Here is a 22739-nt window from a genome sequence, read left to right as displayed (position 1 = left end):
CATATTTTTCTCAATTTTATATATAGTTTTTGTTTTTATTTTGCAACCGAACAAAACATAAAATATTGTTCTGCGAATTAACTAAGTTCGAAAGCCTTACACTTATTGAGGCGCTCTCGAGGATAGAACAAGTACTTCGTTTATTGTCTTAACTACGTCATTTCAGCCTCAATTCTATAATAATTATACTTTATAATGTGAAGTAACTAAAACATTCTTGATCAGGTATGTTCTTTTTGAATTATGATATTGTTAGCAATATAATATAATATACTATTGCAAACTTTACTCGACCACTAACTTAATAAATGTTTTCTTTTGCATATGCAAAAGTAAAGTTGTACAATAATACTTTTTATATTGCATTGATCGGATAGGTTATTGACTAGATAATTTTTTGTAAACGATTGCCTTCATTGTTCCCTATATGTTCCTGCTTTTATCATGTATTTTGTGTTGTGGTAATTTAAATGAATAATGATTGCTTATGTGTTATTTATATCTGCTAGCAACTGGTTTCGTCTCTAAACCACGTACGTAATTGCTTCTTTATTTTAAACAAGACACACACTTCTAAACACGAGATATTGTGCTATTCCCAATAATGAGTACTATAACAGAAATGTGTGTTTTGTAGCGATTCAGAATAAAGAAAATTCTTTTAACAATAGAGCGCACATTAGTTTTACAAAATAATGTAATACGAGATCGCCGATGGCGTTGAACGTCCATTGGCAAGATACCGGGAAGTTTCTGCTGTAATAACTGTTAAAGGAACAGTTGACACAATGAAAATCTGAAAGACTTTTTTTTAAAGTACACATAAATGAAACAAGAAGTGTAGAAATATTGCAAATAATCATATATCAATCGGAATATCAAACCGATTTATCAAGGGAGATTGGTATTTTGCTAGCAATTAAGTAAATGTACGGATGTTAATGTTATTTCTGATTGGCTAGACGTTTATTTATGCCATTGTTTTATTTAACCTTAGCATTACATCATTACTATTTACGAGACTGAACGAACTTTCCTTTCGGAAGATAAAGTTATATCTTCGTTTTTCTTGTTGTGTTACTATTCATAATACTGCTACGATCGCTTCATTTTCATTTAATCAGAAAGGTAGAATTCGTAGACGTTGTTGCTGTTGTGTTGTTATTTTTGTTATATTTACTCAAAATATTACATGCACGCTATAGTTTTGAGCACATGTTCTGCAGTTTTAATCTTTATTCAAAGTATAACAATAATTTCAAATAATCTGCAAAATAATTTGGAGATTAATATCAAAATACTGTAATATGACCCCCTATATTGCCTCAAAAATTCGCAAGGTAAAAATGTTTGATGTCTCAAACTTTAACGATATTACAGCCTTCGACAGTATGCTGCAAGAAACAAGACAATTATTTATCTCTTTAAACGTTAAACGTATCTAATGTAACGTACCCAATTAACAAAAACATTGACAAAGTATGTTATCTCAAAATCAAATAAGACGAGATTCACTTTGTCAACAAAAAACACGTAGGTATGCAGACAATAGCAAACATATGTTAGGAACATATTTATTGGAATAATGTCATATATGAAACAAGCGGAACTACGATAATTAATCAAAATCTTGTTCCCATCCGCGTTTCAATGGAATTGTTATTACAAACTGGCATTTTTATAAATATCATTAGATATGATTGTTTTCAAGTCTTCAAAGTTTTTAACAGACTACTAATTTTTGTAGTAAGAAAACAAATGAAAACGACGCCTGTATTTGAACTCGTAATGTCTCGATCCATGACGGATGCGCTACCACTGCGCCAGGCGGACTTTTACCTGTCGCGGCGAAATATATAATCTGTAACAGAGGAAGTATTCACGTGATAGTCCAGATGGCAACGTCCACGCCGAGGCAGTTATTTTTCGTCGTTTTATATCCTTCATTGTTTTGTTAAATCGCGCTCAATTTCCAGCCATATCAATAAAAAGGTAATTAGCATTATTTCGTATTAAAATACACTTTATATCTCGACTTTACTTCCCGCAAATTTTGCAACGAGCAAAGTAAAAAAAAGAGCGAATATTTATAGGAAATAAACACTAGTTTCTTTCTTGCTGATATGGCTTGAAAATGAGCGGCATTCAAAAAATAAATACAAGTAATAAAGGGTATAAATCGGCGAAAAACATTCCTCGGCATAGACGTCGACATCTTGACTATAACGTGATTACCCCTCTAATAGTAAACGTTAAACACTTTTGACAATTATAATAGAATTGTTTAATGAACGAAATTTTTCAATTTTTAAGAACGTTATTTTCACTTTAAAATGGTCGTAGAAACATGTTCTAAAACTTATGCTAGAAAAGTAATGAGAAGAAAATCTTCGAAAAACAGTTTTGAAGTGAAAAACGGTAATAATTAGAATATTCGAGGTTAATTTTCTAATCCATTTTGTCTGCTAAAATTCTACCACATCCGGGCATTTTACCGCATTTACAGTTAACAGCATAGACTGTTTTTCCGATTCGTGGTTAGTAAGTCCATTGGCAAGCAAATGAACGAAATCACTTGGGAACAATTTACCAATGTATTAGAAGAAACGCAAAAGTGCGAAAATTAAGTGAAATAATGTGACTACACATCTTTTTCTACATATTAAAAAAACTAGAAAATAAACCATGTATGCTTATACTAGATACATAGTGTTGGGCAAAACCAAAATCATCATCATTATAATAATCGACATTCCCTTGAACGGTTTCGCCGTTGGGGGGAATGAGGGACGACGATACAAAAATCCTCCTCCAGTCAGGTATGTCACCATGGACGTCAGAGGTACTGGTTACCACCATTTGACAGGCTTGTACCCAAGTACTAGAAGCTGGTCACTTCTGCATCCCGTATGCTCCTGCTCTTTCATTGAGTCTGTTAGTGAGCTTGAATCGCACAGCTCGTGCTACCCATGGGATTAATCTCATTGGCGAATCACAAGTTGGAGCTGTCTCGGTTCGATGAAGCTAAGGAAGAGCTCACGTTGGTGTTGCAGGTGTACCCCAATGAAGGCTCTGCAGTTGAATATCTGTTCCACTGTGCTCCGCCCAGCTCTGAATCCATCCTGCTCTTCGGCCAGAAGTTCCTCTGCCTTACTTTTCAATAGATTGAGTATGATGCGTAACATTACTTTACTTGGATCACTCATGAGGCTGAACGTTAATTATCGCTTAATTGCTTTGAGGTTGCCCTTTTTCGGTTGGGTAAGACCAGTAACTGGGTCCATTCCTTAAGCCACTTTTTCTACTCCCAGATCTGCTGGCATATTGCAGTCTTTGCTGCAGTCGTTGCCTGTCCTCCGTTCTTAATCATTTTGAAAGGGACGTTGTCCACTTCCCGAATATTGTCCTGCCTTAAGACTTTTCATTGTCTCCGCCCTTTCTTCCATATGTATTGACGAGCTAACATCGTCTGCATCTTGTCTGGGATCGTTCTAAAGGAGACTGGAATCTGGTTGAAGCGGGTAGTTGTTTACGTCATTGCAGTGTTCAGTCCACGTGTTTAGGACTGCGGCACTCTCGGTCAGTAGATTTCCTTCAGCGTCTACTATAGCACTGGCCTTTGGCTTCGTGATGATCTTCATGTACGTAAAGAAGTACAAAAATACAGTATAAGAATATAATACAGTACAGCTTACAGATTAAAATTGATGGTGTAACTACGGGTATTTGATTGTTCTACACATGTTGGGATAACTTGTTCTATTGATTTAAAAAATGCAGACATTATTTATAATAAAATCATTCGTAGAAATAAAAACTTGTTGAAACATTTATATAAAGACCGCATACATAATATTCAGTAAATTAGTGCGATATTCTGACAGATAATGTCAATATATATAGTTAGTAACTGAAGTTGATGATGCCATAACAAATATACATGTACATGTAATTGTTTCAATCATATGCCAAAGTTGAGTGAATATTGTATTTAAACTGTTAAAACTTACTTTCAAATTTCCAGAAACAATACAATTCAAAAGCACGTTAAAGAGCTACATAACATATGTATGTTTTCAACGGATGCACTCTGCTTTTTTACATCAATGCGTAGACATTGTTAGCTGGGGAAAAGACTGAACGCAAGTTAATACATTTCTGACAGTATTGTGGTAAACGAAGTCATTATTTGTATTTAAATTAATTTCAGCAGTGATGTGTATAGTCACTTCCTCAAACTGCTTGTCGCTGAGTATCGCTCTAATATCAATACCTGGTTTCATTTGAGCAGTACGTATTATTTAACGTATGGGTTTAAATTCCGGTTTTTGGAATATAAGCTTAACGCTAGAGACACTTTGGCTTTCAACAGCTTTGCAAAAATACCCCGGTATTATGTACATAAATTTGATGGACCTTCTCATAAAAGGTGTTCTTATGCTATTATCTCCAGCTTCAGATTTTTTAGAACAATCCAGAAAACCAGAAACAAACTAACACTATATTTGATTTGCGAACCGATAGCCATTTTATCGTTTTAGCTATTCTTAATCAAACGCAAACAAATAAGCCTTTGTTTAAAAAATAAACAAAAGGAGAGCACCAACTTGAGTTCCAGGAGCACCACTTGTCGAAGACTTGATATGTTCTCCTAGCTTTTTACCACTTCGGACCACATTTTCAAACCTGAAAATGATATTCTGAATAAAAACATTTTTTTGAAAACGTTTTATCTAGATACGTAAATGTAGTTTAAATAGTTTTTTATGGATTTTCTGAAATTTGAAATGATGACCTATTTCTAAATGAAGATGACCCAGATTTTATCTTGGCCTAGATCTATTTTAGCAAGATTCGTTAGAATTTGTTCATAAATTACGCAACGCAACATAATGTTTTAAAGATTTGACCTGGTTACCTATTTTTCGGATGTTCGTAAGACAGATTCAAACTCGGCCTTGTTATTATCAAGGTAAACACTAAGATTCATCAAGATTGATTTACAACTGTAGATTCTTGCATGGTAAAACGAATTGTTACGATTTGTAATATTTTTGTAGGCACACGTGATCAAATTCAAACTCATTCATACCGAATTTCATAAAGATTAGATCAAAAATGAAGTTGTTAACTGAACGGCACGCGACGCTTAACAATAGACCAAAATGCCTCAAACTGAGCACTCTGTGGTCTGTTAAATTTACAAAAAACGAACCAGTCAAAGGCTCAAAGGCAAAAAGCACTCCGATTTTGTCTCGTCCATAGAACCGTGAGGTGTACGTCGAGCGTCATATAGGTTTGGTGCTAGCAAAAATACTACCACTCGTTATTTTAATGAATATAAACAGCTGAAATGTTGATTTCTTAACACAATAACTTCAGTACCAGTCAGTGAGAAAATAGTAGGGCATCAAACAAGCTTAAAGCTAAACGTTTATAACATGAAAAGAAAAAGAAATAGCATTAAATACAATGAAATTTTTGGATAATACTTTAAATTTGTTCTAAGAAAAGTGAAAACATTAACGATTTTTCGAACGTCTAAATATGTATTTCTTAATTTTACTGTGAAAATACTTCACGATATTTCCTCGAAAGCAAACAAACGTCTTCTTTAATTTACAAAAATGTTATTGTATTTATTGACCAAATTTTATTCGTTTATGAAACCTGTTTTATCTTCTGACTAGGAATAATTAGATTAAAGAAACACGTATAAATAAACTAAATAATTATTTTATGAAACTTTTATATTTTAGAATACCAACACGTAGAAATTTGTTTAAAAAACAGACACGAGATTGGATATTATGTCAACGCAGGTTGAACGAAAGAAGTATTTACTTACAGATCACCAATAATAAAATGTCTTCCTCGTTAAAGTTGATTGTACATCTTAACATGAGCGGATCAACTGTGCGTTTATATTGAAGAATGTACATTTCTTTTTTATGATTGCCGTTTAGTGTTTTACTATTACCAAATATATGTAGCTCAGAATAATAGAATCAATAATTATTTTCATTTTTGAGATAAAAACGTTAAATATGATCGAAAATGTTTTTCTAGAGGAAATATCAGCCTTCATTACAAATTATGAATGATTATATTAGATTAGATAATTAAACACTTTAAATAAAGTGTCCCTTAAGACTTATTGTAAATTAAACTTCCTGGTTCATGGCTGAATGATTCTCAATGTAGAACGTGTAAATAATCCACACATCCTTCACTTTATTGGATTGAAGTATTCAGTTTGTTATGTATTCCTCAGCTCATGTGACTTAGTTTTGTTACTTCTTGTGTTGGAAATATTAATGATTGATTGGTTATTGAATTAAAGTGTTCTTCCGAATACTGAAAAAACATGGCAACTGTGTATACACTTGTCACTTTGGTTATGTGTGGAGCCATCGCCGTACAGGGTAATATCTTTGTTAAACGCAATATAAAATTGTATATGAGTATACTATCATAAACATCATATTGTCTCGTGTTAAATAATTTACAAGATTCTACCTTTTAATATTTGTATTTCATTGTAGGTCAATCATCGTGTTCCGACAAGTGTACGAACTGCTCCATAGGGAACAAGTGCTTAAGCTGCATTGGTGGTTTCTATATCAGTAGTAATAGTAAGGATTGTGTGCAGTGTAACAACTTACACTGCAGGACATGTGACAAGAGTGATGTGTGTACATCCTGTAAGTCGGGATACTTTGGTGCATCATGTGCTAATCCCTGTGGAAATTGGTGCATCTATAGTACATGTGATTGGAACACAGGTCAGTGTCAGTGTAAAGACGGGTTCTTTACAGTGTATTGTAATCATGCTTGTGCAGCTAAGTGTCAGGATGTGTGTGATAAAACAAGTGGCGTGTGCCGGTGTCCACCCAGATTCTATGGACTATATTGTAACAATCCTTGTTTGAGTCGGTGTGCTCAATGTACCACCCATACGTCCTACTCTGTGTGTCCAGTTGGATTTTATGGAGCAACCTGCATTGCATACTGTAATACAATCTGCAGCGATGGATCATGTGACATACATACGGGTAAGTGTGAAAAAACATGCCCTGTCAAGTGTGAAAATTGTGTAGATGAAAGCAAATGCACGAGTTGTGTACGCGGATATTATGGAACACAATGTGGACAGACGTGTCACGTTAATTGTCAACAAGGTTGTTACCTGAACACAGGAGAATGCCACGATTGTGACAATGGATTGGTATGGTGGGTACTGTAACAAAAGTTGTTCAAACAAATGTAGAAATGGGTGTGATAGGTTGTCAGGAAAATGTAAAGAATGTCATTCTGGCTATTATGGTGAAATCTGTAACGTTACCTGTCCGCTATGTGATGGTGAATGTGTCAAAGAAAACGGTTCGTGCAATGCATGTTACCCAGGGCGTTATATACTTTATTGTAAACACACCTGTCCTGCGTATTGCCTAGATAATATGTGTAATAAAACAAATGGTCATTGTTACGGCTGTATGCTGGATTACACTGGTGTACTATGTAATGAAACCATATGTCCTGCTAACTGTTTAAGTTGTTTCGGTTTTAAATGCACTGCTTGCAAGAGCGGTTATCATGGTGATCTATGTGAATTAACATGTAGCACAAACTGTTCTTCAGACGGTTGCGACATTGTAAAAGGTACTTGCTTAGCATGCAACAATATAGGTTTGTATGGTCCCACGTGTAATGAAACATGTAGCGCCACGTGTCTCAGTAACGTATGTGATCCCGTTACTGGTGTGTGTTCACATGGATGTGTAGGAAATCATTTCGGTATTAAATGCCAGAATGCTTGTTCAAACCACTGTGCACAAACAGGAGAATGTTCGAGCAATGGAACATGTACTGGCGGATGTGTGAAGAATTATTTCGGCTCCAAATGCGATGGAACGTGTTCTACTAACTGTTTCAATGGTTCCGATGACAGCGCATGTTCAAATAATGGTGAATGTCTCATTGGTTGTGTTAAAGATTACTACGGCAAGACATGTGAAAATCAGTGTCCAAACAAGTGTGCACTAGTTTCAACAAACAATAGCTGCTACGACAATGGCACGTGTGTTAGAGGCTGCATTAACGGATACCACGGAGATAAGTGTGGTGAGATTTTTATATAATTAAGTTATTATTAATACCGAAAATAATTGTTTTACATGGCTTATAACTTTGAAAAAATAATCCTGTTTAGAGTATATAACAATACCCTGATGTTGAAAAGAAAAAGGTATCATTTAATGAATTGTTTCGATTAAAAAAAGTGCAATAATATAACAAAAACTGGACGTATCAAGTAGTACAGACCATACCAATGCTAGTTTAATACGATATCTCTTAGCAGCCATGTATTCCTGCTTATAAGCTTGTATGCAATAGCAATCATCAATTTAAGCATTTTTTATGTTTCTTGTTAAGGATAAACATAAAACATAAACTACGTGCGTTTAATAAAACTTAATGAGTTTAACTTATTTGCATTATGAATTTTGTATCTTAAAATATTAAGTAGTTTTTGATTTCAGAACAAAAACAAAAATATCAAACATTAAAACTTTAATGCGTCATAATTAATTTTTATTTCCATCACATCTTATTATCAACATACTTATACTAACACAGAATACAGTACAGCCTCAGAAATACTAAGTGAACATCGCTTTAAAATTTCATTGTAGTACTAAAAAATGTTAATAATAAGACCTAGATGTTTAAGGATTCGTTTCAAGGTTTTAAGTAGTTATTTCAAAATGAGATTAATACCGAACAAGAAGAACATAAAAACGCAGTGAAATTAAATATATTGTTGTTTTTATTTTAAATATGTTATTATTGTAACAAAAATTTAATTTAATATAGTGTCCCTTTAGTATATGGTGTTAGTTGAGTCGTCAGTTATGAATAATTCATAATAAACTTTGTACAAGCAAGATCATTTGAGTCAGTGTACACATACAGTAAAAGCTATCATGCACAATACTAGTAGTAAATATATAGTTGAATCATGATTAATAGTTTGTTAATGCCTCTTCACCACGGGTTTGCCCCAAATTCTAAGCATTTTGTAGATTTTCCAAACCACTGTAAGTACTGATTTAACCCAAGAAAACATGTGTAAGCCTCAAAATGCCATTGACTTTCGATGAATTCGAGCTAAACTTAAGTTATTTTAGCTAAAATGCCTCTACTATGATTTATTTGCATTAAAATATTCAGCAGTTTTGGGGTAGCCCAAAAGGATCAGCATAAGTATTTATACGGAAAACCTACTTTGCAAATATATCTTGATGTAGAAATTGTGAAAACCTAGCACTTACTTAGATTGCCAGAATATATCAAAATGTAATAGAGCAAACGAATACACATCAGAAACTCCTAAAAATCATAAGCGAAAGTTTTATTCTTCTAAAGTGTTACAGATTTTGAATAGCACCGAAAATGAATTTCATGATAAAAGTGACAACTCTTATTTAAACTGTGTGGTTTGTATAAGTGGACGTTTCAATGCAAACGGTTCATGCAATTGATGTTTCCATTAAGGATTTGAACATAATCATATTGTTTTCTTTAAAAAAGAAAGTTTAAATGTTATTGTGCGCTCAACAAATGAACAGCACATTTAATACAGTAGAACTATATCCTAACCTCTGACAGGAAATACACATTTGACGTATTGAGCAAGTATGTTTTAAAATTCATTTTCAGAAAAATGTTATTGTTTTTGGGGGTTTCTTTTCTTTTCTTTCAATTACTAAAAGTATGTTGACATCACATAGAAATTTCCATCAAAAGGCTCAAATAATGTTATCTGGATCGCAGGTGTCATGTTTCTATGTAATTATATGTGTACAAACCAGAGATATCAACAACGCTTGAGGACAAAGCGGCCGATAAAGGAACCTCTCTTGAGAACAAGGATGGACCACCTGTACCAGTCATCGCAGGCTTAGTAGGCGGAGTGGTGGTGGTTCTGATTGTAATAGGTGTGGTCATAATGGTCGTGATCAAGAAAAAGAGGTAAACGGTATTTATTCTAGCAAATAAAAAATATCTGTTATGGCTCTATCTGCTACCATTAAATTTTCTCATGATATATGGTTGGAATAGTATTAGTTATCCACTAATTGGATTACACTTTCTGACAAAATTTTAAGATGTAATGTAAATTATATTGACCGCAGCATGTCCGTTTGACAATTTAGTCAGATAAACTATTACATGTGACACTTTTTAAACGTTATTAATGCATTTATATACTCAACACCGTAAAGAACACCGTACTGTTTCTTTAAATAATTTATAAACTATAAAGTTCTTGATATTATTTTGTAAAGTACAGTGAAACGTTGTTTTTTTATGCATGCCGCAATATTTATACATAAACTATGTTGGATAAAGAACAGCAAGATCAGTCAGTCATATCAGATAAAAATCAAAGATTGAACATTATTGAATAGACCTCTGAATAAAGACGATTAAGATTACTACGTTTCCTTTAATGGACTTTTAAAGCTAATAATTATGGTCGGATGACCGTGATCCCATTTTTAGTTTCGATAAGTTTTCACAATGGTACACACTGCTGACACATAACTAATAATGTTCTATGTATATTGTGTATTATCACGGCGTTTACGCTTTTCGCTTAAGTCACCCATGATAATTGTTAAAGTATCTAAGTATTTTGAATAACTCGTAACATGTCATTGTGTACTATATGTGTAAACCATCTTCGGTTGCATTTGAACTATTGCTTTATGCATTTATTTCAGAAGACAACCCGCAGATTCGAATGAATATTTTAATATGCCGGCGTTCGGAAGTGGTAAGAAAATTTCTTCATGTTTAAATATTAAAATTAAAATCCTTTATTACAATCTGGTCGTTTTTAAAATGACTTAAATGTGTTAGAGTAACCCATTCTTGTTAACTAGTGCAGCTAAAAAGTGTCCATTCTTTAAATATTTAGAAAATAAATCGTGTGCTAGGTTATTAGTATATAACTGAAATTTCTCAGTTAAAATAAAACAGCAATGCTTTATTAGTATCTTTGCACGTCATGTACAACATAACATGAACTAATTTGTTTGCGGGCACAGTGCGTAGGTCAGACAGGTCGATCGATTAAAATTCGTGTAAGGAAGCGCGTATATTATTGTTAATATTATACTTTATTAAAATTTATAATTCTGTTAACCAACATTTGAAATTTTGTCAAAATGTCATTTCAGACAGTTGAGGAATGTTTGTTTGACATTTAACGAATGGTAAATATCAAGTAAAATATGGCTGTGTTTCCGAAATTGAATGGATAGAAAACCTGCAGATGTGCCATTATTAGTTAACCTAACACCTTCAATTATTAAACCCGACCGGTGACAGCGAGGCATTCAAAAAGACACCGAAATTAAATGACTTTTTTGTCATAAAAGCAGTGATTGTATTAAAATCAATCAATTATTTAATAACAAAAAAGTATAAATACACATTTGCTCAATGTTTTAATACCATTTAATTGTTATAAATATAGTAAATCCAATAAAAGATGTATTACACCTCTATTACAACAGATGAATATGTCTTGCATCAGGACCCAGGTACTTGTGTTTATTACAAATTTAATTGTTAACCAATACGACATTATAAGTCCGGAAATGTTTAATTCATTAAGAATAACGACCTATAAAATGTGCATCACACTGATCAAATCTATCGTGTCCTTTCATCTCTTAATTTTGATTATTAGAAAAGAGATTCCCCGTGTATTATGAAACATTCCATTCGAAGGTGTAGATCTTAGTTTTACCTGGTGTTGGTGTGATATATATTTGATAGAGGTTTGAATTAGTCGCTTTGTTTAGGTGACAAAATGTCATATAATTTATTAAAGGAAGCCATTTGTAATCGCAGCTGGATAGAAATTCTGTTAGTATTTAAAATATTATCATGATTTCAGCTATTAACCAAACATCAAACCCTTTGAACACAAATGTCTTACGTGCACTATCATTCCTAGGTAAACACAACACGAATTCCAACAAACCACAAACAGATGCCGAGTCAAACTACACATCTTTGGGTGACAACCAGGAAGAAAACCATATGTATTCCAGCCTCAACAGAAGCCAAACGTGAATATTTGTTTAAAAATATCGCTACCTGTAAATTTAAAGCGACTGCCACATCGTAAAGCTGACACAGTTAGCAGTTACTTTTTGAAACAATTTCCCCTTAAAAGATAGTGGTATTGTATGGTCTTCCCAATACTGCCAATACTGAAACACTGCGCAGACAATAGAAGTCAATGCATTTTTAAACAGGCTCTATAATGGTCTGTTCTTTGCGAGATGTACGTCTTTGAATCCTAAACTAGCATTTCATTCTTGTCGCTTAATTATTCGGACACTTCTAACACTATACTTGACGGTATTTGAAGTCGAAAACGTGAATGTATCATTGACTGCTTCTAGATATGAGTCAATACATGAAAGCAATCACATGTTTTCAAAAATACTTTGAAGATTATAAGATTTAATAGACATATAATGAATATTTCCATTAATATCGACAGAAATGGCATTAAGATTTCGCATAATTAGTATACATGTACATAAAACCAACGACGGTTTGTATAATGCTATGACTGTACTGTTCACATAGTTATTAATAATTTGATTTTGTCAAATTCGTAGTTTGTTTATTCACTAAATGTTTTTACCATTTATAATAAACTGTTTGAATTGAACAACAAGTTTATCAACATGGAATGTGTATATGTAGTTTTCTAACAACAACACGTTCAGGTCTCCCGACAACAACAATATTTTGAATTTCCTGAGCAACAATTGAAAAAAAATTCAAACCAGTCTGAAAACTATGAGTGGTTTCCAAAGGAATTATTTTGGAACAAAATATCAATTATTACGCCTGATATGTGATGTGCATATCATTTTGTTAGACGATTGAAAGACGATCGTATAATATACATACACTTTAATTTGTATTACAATGTGACTTTTGAATATGGATGCATGCGACGGATAGTTCATACTTTATTTTCGGATATGTGTAAATATCATGATTGTCTAGGGTAGACCCTGTCAGTATAAACAGTGTTTTGAAAACGTAGCTTTTACATGCATCGGTTCATAAACATGTTAACAAGTATAAATTCGTCATTACATTAAAAAATGTTAGGCAGTAAATTATTAATAATTAATGGAGTGATAAAGTACTTTCCCTTTGATCGTGCTCCAACTTAAACCTCCTTTTTCATTGCTTTATGATCTGAAGTCAGTACACAAAGATTTAAAAATCCTAAAGGCGGTCGAGTCTGTGCTCAACGTGCGATTAAGTATTCCTAAAATTAGTTGTAAATTACATATCGAGATCTGAGTATCTTGTTACGTGTTTCGGCTTAATGGGTTAAATTTTACATACGCTGCACTTGTTGTATTTGAGTGTATTTTACTACAAAAACGCCAAACGTGTATACCTTACTTGCCATGATTATTTGTTGACTGGTCTTGAAAGGTAAATTACGTTTTTTCAATAATTATAAGAATACCAAAGTTAAGGGAAAGTAAAGGGAGTAACACTGGAATTATTGTGGACGTCTGTCATAATATATGTCTGTCCGTCCTTCCGTGCGTCCGTCTGTCCGCATGTCATTATGAACCCGCCCAAACGCTTGCTTGTTCTTCCGTCCGTCTGTCCGTCCGTCGAAAAACATAACAATATCCACATCAAACCCTTCCTGTTTTATTGTTAGATAATCATTTTACGGAGAAATTACTTCCCTTTGGTTGCATTTGTTGTATTACTGTTGAAGTAGCAAACACTTCCCTGAATGGGTGGTTGCTACAATGATATCAGGATGGAATATCCGATTGTGTGAGCTAGTAAGCAATACACAGCTACATTACTTGTCATTGATAATGTCTGATTGGATTCAAAGATATAACAGAACAACATAGTTTATCTCGACTTAAGCATATACATCTAATAGTCGTCAACACGTGTATATATAATGACATCAAGCGTTTAATAAAGGTTCAAAACATACATCAGTTCGAAAAATGAGAAATGTATAAACACACGAATGTTTAGTTATTGCAACAATGATTACATTATTCTGTATCTAATATGTTTGAGTGAAAAGATAATTATTTTAGGCTATATGTAAACGATATTCTCTCGTATAACTGCATTTTAAACTGTAAAAAGTTGTGTATTAACAATTTTTATTGAAGCTATTAAGTAGTTCAATAAACTTGAACATATTTGGACAAAATCTATACTATTTTGGAATAAGTGACTTTCTTACATCAGCATAATATTGGAATTTTAGAACAAAGTGGTATATATCATCGATATGATTTAGATTACATAACACACATGTGCGTTGATTTCTGACACTTATCTGGTGCCTTTTATTATAAATAATATCTAGATACCATTATCTTTCAAAAACAAGCTTAAGTTACTTATAATCTGATTTTGAGTAATGGCATAAAGGGATCAGTGTTTAAAATTTAGGAAAAAAAACAAACATCGGTTACCGTAATTACTCTATGTTTTCGGACACGTATAAATAATTATTTATTTTCGTGTCCGAAAACTTAGATACAAAAAATATTCACAAAAAACAGGTGTCCGAAAACTTAGAGTCGAAAATTTAAGTGTCCGAAAATAGCGTAAATTGTATCAACGACTACCGGTAATTGCACGCGCTTGTAAAATACCATGCCGCAAAGTATAAATTACAGTTATATATGTTTGCACTGCATTTTAAATTATTTTAAATGCTTCATTTATGTGACAGAAAGCTACTACAAGGTTGTACTTTGACTAACGTGTTCAAAGATGAGCATGTAATGTACCGATACACGATAGTATGAACCTGTAATTAACGCAATATCAAAGCAAACTATGAATTCATTGTTTGTTCATTTCCGACATTTGTTGTCTAACACCTTCCATTGTTCTTGAAACTTGCAATAGGGTGCATCACACTTCGAAGCGTTTGGTATTTGTCACAGTTATATTACTGAGATGGGGTTGTACCATTGCGGTAGATAATGGAACTGTTAATTGGCACTATCCCTGGTAATTGTCATAAAGCTTATGCTATCGGGCGAAACCATTGTTTAATACCGGTTTACAAGGTTATTTACCCAATAACGCATATGTAATGGTCCGTTGCCCTCAGGCATGCACCTGCCATGTTTTATGATGTTTTAAACCCCATGATCGAAGTGTAATTAGATATCGAAAATAGGACCGAAATTTGGTAAAATAGCGCTGTAAATATACTGTCCGAAAACTTAGAGACATTAATTATGGACGAAAACTCGTGTGTCCGAAAATTAAGAGTCACGAAAAATAATTATTTTTGCTTTAAAAGGGGGTGTCCGAAAACTTAGAGTGTCCGAAAACATAGAGTAATTACGGTAATCCGGTTTGGTTAAGAATGCCCCGTTCTTTGGATTACCACTTGATTGTTTGTGTTAACCTTTCGTTCGATTTCTAATAGTGCAACAGTTTTTAGAACTCACTTTTCCTGTTTTACAGTGTTTGGCTTCAAAAAAAATATTTAACGATCCTGACATATCTTTCTCTGAACAAAGGGAATCACCAGCATCGTCAAATATCGATGATGAATTTTTAATTATTAATATTTCACAAATAAAGAAGCCATCGCACAGCAACTTAAATGTACACACGATCTGAAAATTCCTATCATATGGTGTAGTTATGTTCATTTATCACAATGACACAACGTTTTTGCGCAATCAACTTGCACACAAAATGTGTCAACATCAGCTAACAAGCAATTACATAGTCTATTAAAGTGTCTGTGTAGTAATAATAGATAAAATTATTTTGAAAACTGTGATCCAAATATTATAATTTGTAATAAACTCAGTATATGATCTGATCCGATAATTCCTCGACGGATGTGTGAGGAATTATTTCGGCTTCAAATGCAAGGAAACGTGCTCTACTAACTGTCTTAATGTTTCCGATGGCAGCGCATGTTCAAATAATGGTGAATGTCTCATCGGTTGTGTTAGAGATTATTACGGCAAGACATGTGAAAATCAGTGTCCACGAAAGTATGCACCAGTTTCAACAGGGAGTAGATGTTCTGACAATGACACGTGTGTTGGAGGCTGCAATGATGGATACAGTGGATATAAATGTGGTAAGACTTTTAAATGAATAAGAAATTGTCAATAGCGAACATATTTATTGTTTATTGACGATAGTTGGATTCGAATCTGTGACATTACAAGATAAATATAATATTTTTATTGACTCATAGCCAACTGATTTACCCTTGTACCACCAATGAGAATGCTTCGGCAGTTTTTGAACCCTTTAATCACAAATTCGTTGTCGTTGATACGTTTTACTGGTTATGTTTTATGTTTATTTACTATTATTTTTCTTGAGCTATATCATATAACTTAAATGGCAAACAGAGTGGATGTCCCATTCATTTTTTCGCTTGAGAGGACACAAATGCGTAAAATTACATTTTTCTACCTTCTAAAACCTTAACAATAACTGCACCATCATTAATAGCTCTAATCATATGAAGTTATTTCTGTTTTCAAATGTTTTGAATCCACCAGATATTATTTTTGAAATTGAAAAGCACAAACCTCACCTCTTAAGTATGTTATCCGGACGTATTTGTAATATTTTAACACAACTATATATGCGAGTATTGATACAAAATTAGTAGTGCAGTATAAATTGTACAATAGCATCCACTGATGTGTATGGTAACTTTGCCGCTTGTTGAAAGTATATGAACATTTAAAAAAGTATTATTTTAAACAAGGTAATCATGATAGTATAATTTATTAAAAATAATTTTAAAACATTGCAATGTTTTTTTTTCAGTTATTAATCCCGCCAATATTTTGGTATCTAACCCTATTTATGACCGTTCAGAGGAAGTACTGTCCTTGAGACGGAATGGCGAATCTCTGCAGTTTGAGTCGAACACAGATGTGGACGTTCTGGAAATAGGTATCCACAATACTAACAACCATCTCTGTTATGGCTAGCCAGAAATGTTTTATACATTTGTATTGCTAATATAATCCGTCAATTCTTCCAAAGCTTATGTAAAATACTGTATTTTCAAGTTATTAAAACAGGTTTGCGTATTTATAAGTTTATGAAGACAACGTATATAGCGAAAGTGAATAAGTTTTAAAGTTCCGTTCAACGCACTTCGTTTGGTATAATATTTACGGCAATAGTGTCGTTCAATTAATCGAATCTAATTTTACAATGCTGTATTTACACAGTAGTTCTGACCAATATCACTAATGCAGTGGGATAAATCGTATGCAGTATTTTAATATACGATGATGAAAGACGCACACTTGCTAGGCATCAATATTGCCCTCATTCCCCTGTCCAGCACGAGGAGAACGTTTATTATATTGGTCTGCAGGACATTCAGCAGCGAAAGATCGTGGTGGATAAACTCGCCGAATTCGTGGCGTCCAAACCTTTCGAATACTTCCAGGAGGAATGTGATGTAACGGCCTTTTTGTAGTTTTTGTATCGAACATTACATTTTTGCGATTTATAAAAAGATTTATATGCAACTTTTTATCTTCGTTCTTTTCGTACCGTCAGCATGCACAATAATCTTGTACGTATTTAGTGTATCTGTACATTTATTTAAGTACTTTGTTATTTATTTGATCAAATTTTTGTTTACGTTCAAAACATTCACGTGAAAATAGTTCAGCGCCTTATTTATATCGATTTACATGAATTACAGAAATTCCCATACGGTCTTATGCGGCCACACAATGAAGCCAGAAAGACTGATAATGTCGCTAAAAACCGATACCAAGGGATATATGCGTGTAAGTAGTTCTCTTAACATTGTGCACATACGTCTCCGTTTAAACATTCACATGTCTTGAATGACCATATAAAGACTTTGAGCTCCTGCCTGTTTCATGAATTCTATTATTATATTGCTTAAGTTTCATATTGTCTAAATTAACTCATGTGTTGTTTTTATAACTATAAGAAAATCCAGATGATGACACGAGGATCAAGGTTAAACGTGGCAAGAACGATTACGTCAACGCAAACTTCATTGATGTAAGTATCATATCAAAGTAAGTTTATACTGCTTATATAAACGTGACTGTTCTTGATGGTTGAAACGAGGTACCGAATGATTTTACACACAATAAGCGTTTGACAAAAGTAGGGTAACGTCATTCATTATATGCATATCCTTCGTTATTAGGGTTTTCTTAAGAGAAATGCCTACATCGCTTCACTTGGTGAGTTGGTTGTGTATTGTTATTTGTGCTGTTTAACCTCATCTATAAAGCAAAGCGAGATTGAGTATTAAAGGGATAAACCAAGCAGGCAAATATGAAAGTAGATGATTAGTAAGTTTTCAACCAAATATGTACATTATACAAATATAGCACGTTCTTGGTTTTCATCGTATCTCTATTAAACAGAGAAAAGTGAACTCACATTTACTTTGTAACATTGAGCTCATTCTAAACTCACAAAGTAGTCACACCTTCCAGCTTGTTTAATACAGGCCCCATGAAGAAGCAGATGGATGACTTCGGGATATTCTAAAAGATGATCTGGCAACACAAGGTGGAGAGGATAGTCATGGTTACCAACTTGGATGAAGAAGGGGTCAGTATACAATGCTTTTACTATTACAGTATGCATGTTGAAACTCAGATTGACGCAGGTATGTGAAACTCAGATTTTTGCACGGTATGTTGAAATGGGTCCGTTCAGCGCATTACGGATAATACTAATAAATATTTGGAAATATCATTATTATAATAGTATTACATTCATCGTCGATACGTTTTTTTCTAAAAGCTCATTATGTGCGTTGAATAATGTTTGGACGTTGTAAACACTGTGCGTTAAATAATTTAAGGTAAATGGTTTATTATCCACACATGTTCAGAAAACGAAGTGTTATAAGTACTGGCCTAATGTCTATGACACAAAGGCGTATGGCGATGTGCTAGTGAGGACGCGTATGCTGAATATACTTGTCGAACGTTCAAAATGACCCACGTAAGCGTGATTTATTGTGACTTGGATTTGATCTGTAGTGAAGCTTAAATGCATGCACAATATTGTGGTGAATACATATCCGTCAGTATGTAGCTGTGTCCTGTAAATTTCATAGAATATATTTTTAAACATTTTGCTTGTATTGGCGTAGTTACTACCTAAAAATATCTTTTTAAATATATCAAGTAACAATAACACGTATTTTCTTTTGGTCTAGAATCAATTAATGATGTTCATAGTATTAACTTAACAATTTTTCTAATTTACTTACTAGTCACCTTATATATTTTGGTCCAATGCTTTATATATTCTGTGAGATGATTTCCAATGCATAAAAATACTTTCATTTGAATATGCTATGTGATCAGACTCTTATTTGTTTCATATTCAGGGTTTGACCTCTCGCACACTTCATCACCTGCACTTCACGTCTTGGCCTGACAAGGGGATCCCGGAGGATGTGACAGCGCTGATAGAATTTAGACAGAGGGCACTGCGAGTTCAGACCACACTGGACGGACCCACACTCGTGCACTGCATGTATGTACATCACTTATAGAGTTCAGACAAAGGGTCATGCGAGTTCAGACCAAACTAGACGGTCCTACACTCGTGCACTGCAGGTATGTACAGACCTGATAGAGTTCAGACAGAGGGCACTGCGAGTTCAGACCAAACAGGACAGACCCACTCTCGTGCACTGTAGGTATGTACAGCACTGATAGAATTAAGACAAAGGGTCATGTGAGTTCCTACCAAACTGGACGCACCCCTCTCGTGTACTGCAGGTATGAACAACACTGATAGAGTTCAGACAGAGGGCACTGCGAGTTCAGACCAAACTGGACGGACCCACTCTCGTGCACTGCAGGTATGTACAACACTGATAGAGGTCATTAAGAGGGTCCTATGAGTTCAGACCAAACTGGACGGACCCACGCTCGTGCACTGCAGGTATGTACAACAATGAAAGAGTTCAGACAGAGGGTCCTGTGAGTTCAGACAAAACTGGACGGACCCACGCTCGTGCACTGCAGGTGTGTACAACACTGGTAGAGTTCAGACAGAGAGCACTGCGAGTTCAGACCAAACTGGACGGACCTACACTTGTGCGCTGCAGGTATGTACAACACTGGTAGAGTTCAGACACAGGGTCCTGCGAGTTAAGACAAAACTGGACGGACCTACACTCGTGCACTGCATGTATGTACAACACTGGTATAGTTCAGACAGACGGTCCTGCGAGTTCAGACCACACTGGCTGGATCCACCCTCGTGCACTGCAGGTATGAGCAACACTGGTAGAGTTCAGACAGAGGGTCCTGTGAGTTCAAAACAAACTGGACGGACCCACTCTCGTGTACTGCATGTATGTACAACACTGGTATAGTTCAGACAGACGGTCCTGTGAGTTCAGACCAAACTAGATGGATCCACTCTCGTGCACTGCAGGTATGTACAACACTGGTAGAGTTCAGACAGAGGGTCATGTGAGTTCAGACCAAACTTGACGGACCCTCTCTCATGCACTGCAGGTATGTACAACACTGGTATAGGTCAGACTTACGGCCCTGCGAGTTCAGACCAAACTAGATGGATCCACTCACGTGCACTGCAGGTATGTACAACACTGGTAGAGTTCAGACAGAGGGTCCTACGAGTTCAGACCAAACTGGACGGACCCACTCTCGTGCATTGCAGGTATGTGCAACACTGGTAGAGTTCAGACCGCGGGTCCTGCGTGGTCAGACCAAACTGGACGGACCCACTATCGTGCACTGCAGGTATGTACAATAGTGATAGAGTTCAGAGATAGGGTCCTACGAGTTCAGACCAAACTGGACGAACCCACACTCATTCACTGCAGGTATGTACAACACTGGTAAAGTTCAGACATAGTGTCCTGTGAGTTCAGACCAAACTGGACGGACCCACTCTCGTGCACTGCAGGTATGTACAACACTGGTAGAGTTCAGACATAGAGTCTTGCGAGTTAAGACCAAACTGGACGGGCCCAAGCTCCTGCACTGCAGGTATGTACAACACTGATAGAGTTTAGACAGAGGGTCCTGTGAGTTCAGACCAAACTGGACGGACCCACGCTCGTGCACTGCAGGTATGTTCAACACTGGTAGAGTTCAGACAGAGGGTGCTACGAATTTTCACCAATCTAGACGGACCCACACTCGTGCATCGCAGGTGAGTGTATATCATGCGAATTGTTTTGTTTGATTTGCATGGTAAGTTTACAGATATAATAAAACAATTACGCATTTGTTAAAATAAACAAAACAAGTACTTCAATTTTTGTCAATATGTCAGTTATGTCGTTTGTTATATATCTAAGCCCACTGAAATAGGTCTTTTGCACGATGAATATTAATCATATGCCACAATGTTAACGTATACGCTGCCACTTTGTTCATACATGGATATAAATTACGCTGGACGTTCTGATACAAGAGGGCACTATAAAACTACAATAATTGTTTGAACTAACGTCAGTGCTGGTATAAGCCGTACGTGGATGTACACTGCCATGAAAATTCTTTTAAGCGAGAACATTACCAATCTATATATGTTGTTTGATTTCCCTTTAGTGCCGGTATCGGACGCACGGGGACATACATCGCCCTGGACATTCTGATACACGAGGGTGAGGCGGAGGGAGCCGTGGAGATACAAGGATGTGTGCTGAACATGAGGAGGAACAGGATCAACATGATCCAGACAGTGGTAGGTCAAACAAACGTCCGACAAAATATAATGTAAATGAATAGTTTTATGGTTTACCAGAGAAAAAACATTTGTACTGACGTAAGCATCTTAATGCCAGTTATGAATATATGCTTGTAATTAATCTCTTCTTATCTACAACAGAGAACACCGCACATGGCACTCAAATCGACGTCAAAGTGGTGTGTTTGATTAAATATTTCAGGAGCAATACTAGTTCCTACACAGGGCCCTTGTTCACGTCTTGACCTTTGAACCTTTGACTGCGCGCCAGTGGCCGCTAACCAGTTCGAAAACTATGCCTCAAAGACAGGACAACAGCAAAGAGAAAAGCAGTTCAATGTAAATGTATTTTTTTTCTTTGTTTGGCAATTATCCAATGTTTGTACACTAATTTGGGGAATCATTATATTTAACGTATTTTTCTTAACACATGCTATTTGTTTCGCCTTGTTCTTCTTGCTGTAGATTTGTATTGCATGTGTAATAATTTGTTACGTTAATGTCACACACACACAATGATAAGTGTTCCTTATTTGTAGCTACTGATGTCCATTTCTCAACATGTGGTTCCTGAGGAACGGATCGATATAGCAATAAATGAAAGTTTAAAGAACAAAAATCTGCGTGGGGCTGATATCCAGGTAATTGTTTGAGTTGGTGCGTATGCTTCTATATGCGACTGAAACACGACTATTTACAGTGATCGTCTAAATTATAAGAAAAATTGAGGAAAGTATATGTTGTTTCAACTGTAAACGGATACATACTGTATTCAATCCAGATTACACCACAACCTACGCATACACCAATCAAAACAGTTTTTATTTCACTTCCGTCTTGTGTATCCCCAATCTTAAGTATTTTGGGATGTCGCT

At 35.0% G+C, this 22739-nt stretch overlaps 1 protein-coding gene across 1 annotated transcript; it reads left to right on the top strand.

The window, feature by feature from the left end:
* Positions 1 to 6714: 6714 nt before the first annotated feature.
* Positions 6715 to 22491, top strand: LOC127855967 (multiple epidermal growth factor-like domains protein 10). Its single transcript, XM_052391906.1, has 14 exons — positions 6715 to 8124; positions 9876 to 10035; positions 10791 to 10843; positions 12035 to 12122; positions 16126 to 16225; positions 17462 to 17581; positions 19517 to 19654; positions 19749 to 19827; positions 20080 to 20245; positions 20350 to 20449; positions 20744 to 20826; positions 21726 to 21861; positions 22067 to 22203; positions 22404 to 22491. Exons 1-13 carry the CDS (start codon positions 7221 to 7223, stop codon positions 22076 to 22078), a joined length of 2139 nt encoding a protein of 712 aa, XP_052247866.1. The 5' UTR covers positions 6715 to 7220; the 3' UTR covers positions 22079 to 22203; positions 22404 to 22491.
* The last annotated feature ends 248 nt before the right edge of the window (positions 22492 to 22739 follow it).

This window comes from Dreissena polymorpha, chromosome 13 (assembly GCF_020536995.1).
Source record: "Dreissena polymorpha isolate Duluth1 chromosome 13, UMN_Dpol_1.0, whole genome shotgun sequence".
Taxonomy (NCBI): domain Eukaryota; kingdom Metazoa; phylum Mollusca; class Bivalvia; order Myida; family Dreissenidae; genus Dreissena; species Dreissena polymorpha.
This window is presented reverse-complemented; position numbering and strand designations above follow the sequence as displayed.